At 36.1% G+C, this 10909-nt stretch overlaps 1 protein-coding gene across 1 annotated transcript; it reads right to left on the reverse strand.

Annotated features, from left to right (window-relative positions):
- Positions 1-1604: 1604 nt before the first annotated feature.
- Positions 1605-10244, reverse strand: LOC136847008 (probable 4-coumarate--CoA ligase 3). Its single transcript, XM_067118260.1, has 4 exons — positions 10081-10244; positions 7257-7412; positions 2935-3086; positions 1605-1943 (listed from the first exon to the last, which is right to left on the reverse strand). The coding sequence occupies exons 1-4, from the start codon at positions 10240-10242 to the stop codon at positions 1799-1801; spliced, it is 615 nt and encodes a 204-aa protein (XP_066974361.1). The 5' UTR covers positions 10243-10244; the 3' UTR covers positions 1605-1798.
- Between the last annotated feature and the right edge of the window lie 665 nt (positions 10245-10909).

Raw genomic sequence — 10909 nt, forward strand, 5'->3', positions numbered from 1 at the left:
TCTTGGACAGTTAATTCATTTTTTAATGTTACTCTTCGATTATGTAAACTTTGTTCTCAGATGACAGCTGTCAGGAAGACACTAATTAGCCTATATAGAAAGTCATTTTGTGACCAATAGTTATTTAAAAGGAACATTGATGATCACCTTTTAATTTCACGGAAAAATGTCATTTCTCCTTAACTGAAGAATATGTCAGTATTAATATTATTGGGTAATTTCCTTTTCCATCATTACTGATAAATTACCATTGAACTTCAGTCGCTAGCATGGCCTTGTTATTTGGGCATAACTAATATTTATAAATGAAAGAATGCGTTCTGTCTTCCTTCAAGTGAAAAGATACTGGGCATTTAACACATCTTTTGGAGTATTTAGACAAACGCCTGACGGCCACAGAGGTGAAATACTTGAGCAAACGAAGCCACAGTCAACCTTATAATAGTTGGTCAGAAAATTTCCCATTTTCTTTTCTGTCAGTACAGTAGACTTTTACATCCTGAAGAATGCAATCTTCTTCGTTTAACGTGCTTTTTCCCATTTTTCATATGGGGTAAGCACGATGCCTTCTTTTGAAGGACTGTGATTTGGCGTTGGGGTAGGCCGTAGCCTCGATCGGCTGCCCTGCCTGACATCGCGTAGACCCCGGTAGCATGCATGTGTGTATATGTATCGTGCCAAATCCCCAGCTCCCTTTCTTCCAGCAGCGAGGAGACGTGAGCGGTTAGTCTGACAGTTCGAGACGTGTGAGGCTTCCGTTATGTTTTTAGAAGATGTTGGAGTGGCTTTGTTTGTGTGTGTATTAGTCTGTAACACCCATTTGCTTTCAGCAAACCTATCCGTTGATTATGTACATAATCCCGGGGTGTCTACATGGATAGCAAAGTGTCCGCCCTCTGACCGGTCAGCTGCGGATTTGAACCTGCGACACAGACTTCTTATGAAGTCCGAGTCTGCTGCTCTACCGACCGAGCCATCGAGGCTCTACATCATGAAGAATGCAATATACTCAGAGAATTCTCGCATCCACAGGCAAGGGTGGCAGTACGGTACGGTATGGTACGGAATTACGGTACGGTATGGTATTTTTTCCCATGCAAGAACGGTACGAAATTACGGTACTATATTACTTTTTAAGTACGGTATGGTACGAAATTACGTTATTTTTTCCGTACTTATTTATTCCAATCTGACTGCCCACATCCCTGGCGAATGTTTTAAGATGCAACCTTATCTTTCCAGGAAATTCAAATTTTAAGGAAATTCTAAGGGAATTGGCATTCAAATTTGATTATTGGACCACAGGAAATGTAATGGAAAGTAATATCAAATATCTAAAAGTACTTCATTTGACTGACATAGGCGAATAAAAGCCATTCAGGTTTCAAGCTAAGATATATTTTTCATTGTCATTTTCCATTCGTCTGAAAAGAGATTTGGAAAACGTCCTTATAGGGTTTTTAACTTTTGTGTTAGTTCTTGAGGTTGTAATAATAATACTCTAAGGAAAGTACCCAGCAGAATTTGCTTTGAGTTAATAAAGGTAGTGGTTTTATATATGAAATTCATTTGAAAAAACTCGTATGTTAGTGTTTGTATAATTCACTTGCATTTCATTTATCATGTATTTTTAATGTTAAAAACAAAATTTATACCAGCTGTATTATTCATGTATATATTTTTTTTTAGATGTTAAGTTACCGTTTTGATAATTAGTCGCGTTTCATTTATCTAAGTTATGATATGACGAAGCCAACCCTTTGCTTTTGTTCTTAGACTTTTAATTGTACATCTCGTCTTAACTTCGTAGACTTTCAACTTCACCTGCTGTCAACTTCAGTTCCCTCCTGAGAAGTTTCCCTGCTGGTGTCCTGGGAAGTTCTTTGACGAAAAAGACGCCTCCTACCAGTCTCTTATGAGGAGCAACTCTGGTATTTAGGAAACTGCGAAAGAAATTGAAATTTAGTCTGAAATTACCTTACAGAAATTGGCTTGAAAACACAGTTGCTGTGAGTGAAATAGTTTGGGTCTAATACTCCTTTATTTAAGAAATATGGGCCATTACTGTATACATACAGTAAAGGTTAATTCCAAATTAAACCCGGAAAAAATCACGAAAGTAAAACATGTATTGAATAGTTTAGTATCAGTAAGATTTTTGATGGCTGACACAGAACTTAAATCTTACAGAATCGTCATAATGAACCTTTAATATCAGTGAACATATGAAGAACCACAAACAAAATCACTCCCTCCAATGGAATTCACTGCCTATGGCATGCTTACAAGTTGGTCACAGAAGTAGGATCTAATGATGGTCATTGTCCTTTTTCCAAACCAACAGCCCAGCCATGGCACTGAGGTCTTTCACACAGATATATATATATATATATATATATATATATATATATATATATATATATATATATATATATATATATATATATATATATGTATATATATATATACTCGTATATATATATATATATATATACACACACACACACACACAAGTAATCTCTCGATTGTCTGGATTAATAGAGACAAGGGCCTGTCAGATAAGGGCAAAATCCTAATAAGGGCAAGTAAAAAAATCTACGAGCGCTCGAGGGCAACTCTATACCCTTCCTCACCTTACCTTGTCAGTATCGCACACCCGTAAACACTAAAAATGCATATAAACAACAACCATCACACTTTTAACTACTATATATATATATATATATATATATATATATATATATATATATATATATATATGTATGTATGTATGTATATGTGCGTGTGCTATTCAGGCAGACTATCCACGAAAACTTAGACCAGCTGGAATGGTAAATATTTTCTGTAGCAACGCAAATTGTAAAAGACACAAAGTATCGGTTTTATGGTTTTTTTTTTTTTTTTTTTGTGAAGGTGAACCACTATTCCACCAACCTGTGAATATCCTCGGCGGAAAGTTCTTCATTTCTGGCAACGACAAAGGCCTTGGGCACCTCCCCCTGCCTCTCGTGGGGAACGCCCACGACACCCACGTCCCCTACCTGGGGATGTTGGCGTAGGATGTTCTCTATCTCAGATGGAGACACCTGGAAAGAAGCGTCTCATTTCACCAGAGGTTAGGAATAGTGAAGGAACTGAATCTATATGTTTTCTCTGCTAGTGGCAAAGTTGTTATTCCATACCTGCATGTACATGGAAATTTTAGTGATCAGTGTTGTGGTCGTGTCCATTTTTTGGTTTTTGTTTTACGGGCCTTTAATCTCATAGAATGCTCTTAGGCTACAACAAAAGGCAGTAAAAGATAGGAACAATGTGTGTGTGCCTATATATATATATATATATATATATATATATATATATATATATATATATATATATATATATATATATATATATATATATATATATATATATATATATATATATATATATATATATATATATATATATATATATATATACATATATATATATATATATATATATATATATATATATATATATATATATATATATATATATATATATATATATATATATATATATATATATACATACTGTTCTATCTTTTAGTAACAATATACAGTGTATATATATATATATATATATATATATATATATATATATATATATATATATATATATATATATATATATATATATATATGAACGGATACCAGTAAGAGTAGATTTACATCAGGGATCTGCTTTAATTCCGTATCCTTTTGACCTGATAATGGATGTGCTATCTCAAGGAATAAGAGATCAATCCCCCTGGTGCATGCTGTTTGCTGATGACATCGTGTTATGCAGCACCAGCAGAGAGGTAGTAGAGTCAAAACTACAGCAATGGAGGAAGGTACTGGAAGACATAGGATTAAAGATCAGTGGAAACAAGACTGAATACCTAAGTTTTGACGAAGATCAAGACCCCGAGATTAGTATGGAAGGGGCAAGGTTGAACCGAGTAGAAAAATTTAAGTATCTTGGCTCAACAGTGGCTGGTGATGGAAATTTGGATGCAGAAATAACACACAGAGCGCAGGTTGGATGGAAAAATCGGAGAAACATGTCAGGCGTCTTCTGCGACCGCAGAATCAATGAGAGAGTGCAAGAGAAGAAATTGGATGCGGTAGAGATGAAAATGCTCCGGTTTGGAGTAACAAAAATGGACAGGATCAAAAATGAAAGAATGAGAGGAACTACTAAAGTCGTAGAACTATCAAAGAAGGCCCAGGAAAGAAGACTGCAGTGGTATGGCCATGTGATGAGAAGGGATGAGACTTATGTAGGGAGGAGAGTGACGCAGTTGGAGGTGCCTGGTGGGAGGGCAAGAGGAAGACCAAAGCCAAGGTGGATGGATGTATTTAGAAGACCAGAGAGGCAAACAATTGTCAGGGGACGAGAAACATCGACCCGACATAGAAGTAGGAAAAGATGCGGAAAAAGATATTTTTAGTATCTTTTATTGCCTTTTTGTTGTAACCTAAGAACATTCTATGAAATGAGATATACACATTAGTATACGCGAAAACTTGCAAGAAATTCAGCACCAAGTACTTTTGTATCTATTCAGGAATCTTTTTGTTTATGTGATCACGTTTTCTAGTGGTCATGGAACTTCCCCTCTAGTGGTATCACCAAGGTTCGACTCCCATGTAAGGCGGCGTGCTTTCAGTGAGTGGCATTAAATCCGACTGGGTTGCTCTTGACCTAGCAGGGAATTACTGTAGGTATCTGGTAGGTGGTCATCAGTGGTGGGTTGCAAAGGCCGCAGAAGGGCAAGGGGTTAACAACCTTTCCTGGAGGAGCCACTCCTCCAAGGATAAAAATAAATTATATCATAATATTTGAGGACCAACAAAGGTGGCTTGGATCCCCCCTGTCCAAATCCATGATTACCACACAAAACACTATCTGAAATTCATATTTTTCACTTTACCATTGTTCTGTGGCCATAGGCGAACTAGCAAAAAGCTAGAAAATCCCTTAAAATATTGTAATTTTTTTCTAACCAAAAAGCTCCTCAGGGTATTCACAAAAAATACAGAATAGATATAATATCCTTCAAAGTATAGTATACATTTTTTTATTAACCCCCTCCCCCTGCCGGCTACAAGTGAAAAATGGAATTATCATTACTATTATTCCAGTAGATGAATCCTATTCACGTGGAACAAGCACAAAGGGGCCATTGACTTGAAATTCAAGCTTCCAAAGAATATTGGTTTCTACCTCCCACTGAAGACCCCACACTGCAGCAGTAACTGATCATGATACAGAGCAAGTGATTTTTCATCGCCCTGGGGGAGACGCAAACCCGCGACGTCTGAGGGGCATGCCACGACACTAACCACTATACCAGTAAAAAGAGAAAGTTACAATGCGGACACAATGAATTACATGAATAACATTAGTCTGTTTATTACAATGTTAATCTTTATTTTTTTGTGCATTTTTAGGTCTACATTGTCCCCGTTTTGGTAGGTGTTCATATTATTTTTCTTTCAAGATTATTTATTTTAATTATTAGGTTGTTAATTGTTGGGAATTTTTTTTTTATATTTTTTGTCAATTTTCTCTGTAAACAGCTCTTTATTCTGTTACTTTTACTACTCACAGGATCATAAATATTCCATTTGTTGTAGTTTCGTTTCATTATTCGATTCCATCTAACTGGTTTTGTATTGTTATTTATTTATGGGAAATTTTCTTGGATTCAACTTTTGTTTATTTATTGCTCTTCTGGAAAATGGTCACACAACTATTAAAAATCGTTTAGGGAATAATCATGAAGTGCGAAAAATGTCTTCTCTTCACTTTCGAACCATTCATTGCAATTCTGTCTTTCAATTCCCCTTTATGTATCTTCCACCTGCTATACAATAAGAGGCGTTCGTCACAAATCATCTATTTTTTTCCATTTTTTGTTAAATGACACTATTACGTATTCCAAAAGACTTTTATTTATCACGTTTCTTTCTTTCTTTTTTTTTTTGTCTGCCATGAGAATACAGAAAACTTGTTTAAAACCCGTCCAGTTCAGAGTTTTAAAATGAAAATCCATAATTCGCTGCATTATGAAAATTGAAACCCTTCCCTTTTAGAAATAAAAGAAAAAATTATCGTGCTTATTTTATCAGTTTGATTTTTTTGTAACATAAGCCACGGTTCCTTAGGATAATCAAAAAGCCTTTTTTTTTTTACTTTTTTTTTTGTACTCGAAAGGGCCCATGTCGCTAAGGTCCTCTCTCCCTTTCTCTCTCTCTCTCTCTCTCTCATATATGCATATATATATATATATATATATATATATATATATATATATATATATATATATATATATATATATATATATATATATATATATATATATATAATATAGTGACAAGGGCCCTTTCGCATACAAAAAAATAAAATATATGGCTTTTAGATAATCCTAAGGAACTGTGGGTTATATTGCACAGAAATAAAAACTAAACAATATGTATATGTATATGTATATATATATATATATATATATATATATATATATATATATATATATATAAATTATATATATATATATATATATATATATATATATATATATATATATATATATCATTGGAAGGTGAAACACCAGTCGACCCAGATGCAAATGAAAACTTGAAGAAGGTTTGTTACCTTCTGTTACTGTCCTGTCCCTCTAGGACGGAGCAAGGGTGTATGTTGAAAGAATCTATTACGCTGGGGATAAGATTGTGGTATAGCTGGCCTCATGTGGGCACCTACTGTACTTGCATGAGAACTGTGGGAGGCAGGAGATGCGTGGAGATTTGTGGAAGATAAAGCACGGGAAAGACTGAGGGGCAGAATTTTCCAGAGGACCTTCTGTATTTAATGTGTGCGTGTGTTCCAGTATAATGGACATGCCTTGGCCAGTTTTTTTTTTTTTTTTTTTTTTTTTTTTTTCATTTATTCATCACCACGCCAAATGACCTGTTTGGTCCCAGTGCTTGGCCTATGGCCTAGACCTGGTATTTCACCCTAATTCTTCGGGCAAGCACTATGCGAGCTGAGAGTCAGCTCAGTGTTCTGGTGAAACTATTTTGATAATATGATAATAATAATCCTGAGGCCCCTTTCTCCATGATGCATTGGAACCGATTTTATATACATACCTACATACATATACATATATTACGGATATAGATAGGAATGTGTGTGTGTGCGTGCGTGTATACTTATCCTTCACCCAAAGCTTCATAACGCACCTGCAATCCCTTCACTTTGATGAGCTCTTTCGTCCTGTCAACAATCTTGACGTATCCTTCGTTGTCAATCACGGCCACGTCCCCCGTCCTCAGGAATCCTTCTGCGTCAATGGCGGAAGAAGTCGCCTCTTCATTTTGATGGTATCCTGTCATCATCTGGAAGTGAAGGAAAAGGACTACAGTTCTCCAAGGGCATCGAAGGCCCGGTCTGATGAGCAAGCGATGCTGTATTGAACTTGAGAAAATACTAGTCAAAGAACCCAGTAGCGGGTTTGTGCCGTCAGTGCACATCACGGGGTGCACTGTAGGCATTACTAAATGTTCTTTGCAGAGTCCCCTCGGCACCTAGCTGCAACCCCTTTCATTCCTTCTACTGTACTTCCATTCATACTTATATTTCTTCCATCTTGCTATCCACCCTCTCCTAACTATTATTTCATAGTGCAACTGCGAGGTTTGCCTCCTGTTACATCTTCCAGACCTACCTACTCTCAATTCCCTTTCCAGCGCTGAATGACTTCATAGGTCCCAGCGCTTTGGCCTAAACTCATATATTCCATTCCATTCCACTAGTCAAAGAAATTTCATCAAACTTCAGAAATGGACTGGATTCATGGAAGGCTAAAAAGCCAAGTACTGTACTGGTACATCTTCAGCCATTCAGCGCCATAGAAAGTGAAAAGGGGAGTTGGAGTGGTTGGACAGCAAGATAGGGAGAGATCTTGAAAATGAATGAGATGAAGCACATGGGTCCAAGGGTGAAACTTGAAGGAAACCTCACAGTTGCACGAACAAGTAATAGTAAGAGAGGTTAGAGAGAAGAATAAAGAAAGGCAGCGTAAATGGAGGTCAAGTTAAGGCCAAGGAGTGGATAAAGATAGTGGCCGTAGGGACACTGCATATACCCTGGTGTAATGCCAACAGTGCACCGCATGTGGTCTGTTGATGGTACTATCCCCCTACAGGCATGCATTCCAGAAATTAAATAGATCAGAAAATTTTAAAAAAAAGTTTATGAAAATATTTAAGTACAGTTACACGCTGGAAAGGATGGATTAGAATTTTTCTGTGATTATTCATTTAAAAAGACCTGCTTAAATATATATATAGATATATATATATATATATATATATATATATATATATATATATATATATATATATATATATATATATATATATATATATATATATATATATATATATATATATATATATATATATATATATATATATATATATATATATATATATATATATATATATATATATATATATATATATATATATATATATATATACTATATATATATATATATACTATATATATATATATATATATATATAATATACACATGTTTATGTATATATACCGGGTGTTTCGAAATTAGAGGCCCCCTCCACAGAACAAATGGAAAGTTATGAAGTTTTCTGCTATAGCCTATCTCCAAGTACATTATTTTAAGTTTCTATTAAGCTATTTTTCATTTTACATTTCTTGTATTTTCAGACTGAGTTACGGAGTTAGATACAGCCATGGCTAACGACTCGGAGGAAATCAGATGGATTGACCGAATCCGGGCTATAACCTTCAGAGAAGCCAGGGATGCTGGCGCATCCTTCATTTCACGTTCCTGGATAGCTAAATACATTAAAAGAGATGAATCCATTGGTAAAAGAAACTGGAACAAAAATCCATATGACTGTCATCACGAAAAGAGTGAGAATGTTGGCAGGCCTGAAGTCCTTTCTCAGGAGTCAAAAGACATCATAGCTGAGGCAGTGAGTAGACCAAGAAAGTCTTTACGTAAATTGGCGCTTGAACTAGAAACAAAAAGGGGAAAGAAGAGAAGTTATAGTGCTGCATATCGTGAGTTGAAAAAACCTGGTATCAAGCCATTTAATGTTATCAGCAAGCCCAACATCGCTCAGCAACAGAGAGAAGACCGTGCATGGTTTTGTGGTTCATTTCTTTAAGATTGGGATGAAGCTGACTTTCTCCATGTTGCCGTATCAGATGAATTCTTCATTTACACAGTCAGGAGGCCAAATCATAAAAATGACATCATTTGGGCTGCAAAGTTGGATGATATCAGCGATGACGTGCGCTATCGCCAGGTTGTGAAATTTCTTGAATGTTTGGGAATTTTTCTCTGTTTCACAACCAAATGGTTGATGTGGATCATCAAGGAAAAAGGACAGTCATGAAATGGCGAATACTTCAGAGAAACTGTGCTTACGGGTGGAGTACTTCCTTTCCTCAAAGATCCTGAAAATGTGTTATCTGTTGAAGAAGTCAGATTTTTGCATGATAAGGCACCATGTTTCAAGGCTCTTCAGACACAGGAGCTGCTTCAAAACAGTGGTATCGATTTCTTGTCGTCAAGTGAATTTCCATGTAGCTCCCCTGACCTTAACGTGTGTGAAAACATTGGTAGTATCTTAAAGGATCGTGTTGAAGTGCGCACAGTGAACTATGATGGTATACCAAGCCTTGACGACCTGCGATGAGAGGTGACCGAAATGCTCAGGGAAATGGAATTTGAGTCTCAGTTTTTTTGCAATTTGCTGAAATCATACCCCTCAAGAATGCAGGCTGTGGTACAGGCAGATGGAAGCCACACAAAATATTAAATACTCAGAGAGAAACTTAAATAAATACCTGTTCTGAATTACTTTTGTTTTTGTCCATATCAATTTTAGTTTATGTTGTAGAGGGGGGCTCTAATTTCGAAACACCCTGTGTATGTACAGTATATGTATATATGTCTGTATATGTGTGATCTGTATATATATGTATGTATACATTTTCTTATTGCATTACCGATGGCGTCTTGAGGCATAGTTCTCCGATCTCATTGGGTCCCAGAACACTTCCTGTGCTTGTGTCCACGACTTTGGCCGTCACGTTGGAGAGCATCTTCCCGCAAGAGCCGTTGCGCTCTCCTCCGTAGGGATTCGCCGTTGCAAAAAGTACTTCCGTCATCCCAAACACTAATTAAGATAAACAGAACAAAATTAATCACAGAGAGAGAGAGAGAGAGAGAGAGAGAGAGAGAGAGAATAATTTAAATTTGCTTGAGTGGCAACTTGTATATATATGACCTGAACCAGAAAATTTTTGGGTTTTATTCCATTATATATATAATATATATATATATATATATATATATATATATATATATATATATATATATATATATATATATATATATATATACATATATATATATACACACACACATACTAGCTGACCAACCCGGCACTGCCCAGGAAAACTCTGAATGACAACCGATGAACTCTCTCTCTCTCTCTCTCTCTCTCTCTCTCTCTCTCTCTCTCTCTCTCTCTCTCTCACTTATCTGTTAAGATAGTTGCTTCAGTTGCATTGCTCATCAATTTTAACATTTTATATTTCAGCCCTTCTCACCCCCCCTTCCTATCGGGGCTGAAATTGGACTTAAAGGGCATCAGAAGTGCCTCTAATCATGTCAGAGACCTCAAAAACTGGATTAGACACTGTTATCTGTCATTTTTTATATTTTATATTTCACCCCTTCTCACCCCGACTTCCTATTGGGGCTGAACTTGGACTTAAAGGGCATCAGAAGTGTCTCTAATCATCTCAGGGACCTCAAAAACTATGGATTAAA

This window comes from Macrobrachium rosenbergii, chromosome 16, assembly GCF_040412425.1.
Source record: "Macrobrachium rosenbergii isolate ZJJX-2024 chromosome 16, ASM4041242v1, whole genome shotgun sequence".
Classification (NCBI taxonomy): Eukaryota; Metazoa; Arthropoda; class Malacostraca; order Decapoda; family Palaemonidae; genus Macrobrachium; species Macrobrachium rosenbergii.

Coding starts and splice junctions, on each gene's coding strand:
- LOC136847008 (XM_067118260.1), bottom strand. CDS start 10,242: ATGACGGAAGTACTTTTTGCAACGGCGAATCCCTACGGAGGAGAGCGC. Junction 7,413..10,080: donor TATGCCTCAAGACGCCATCG/GTAATGCAATAA, acceptor CTTCACTTCCAG/ATGATGACAGGATACCATCA. Junction 1,944..2,934: donor TCCGCCGAGGATATTCACAG/GTTGGTGGAATA, acceptor TTTCTTTCGCAG/TTTCCTAAATACCAGAGTTG.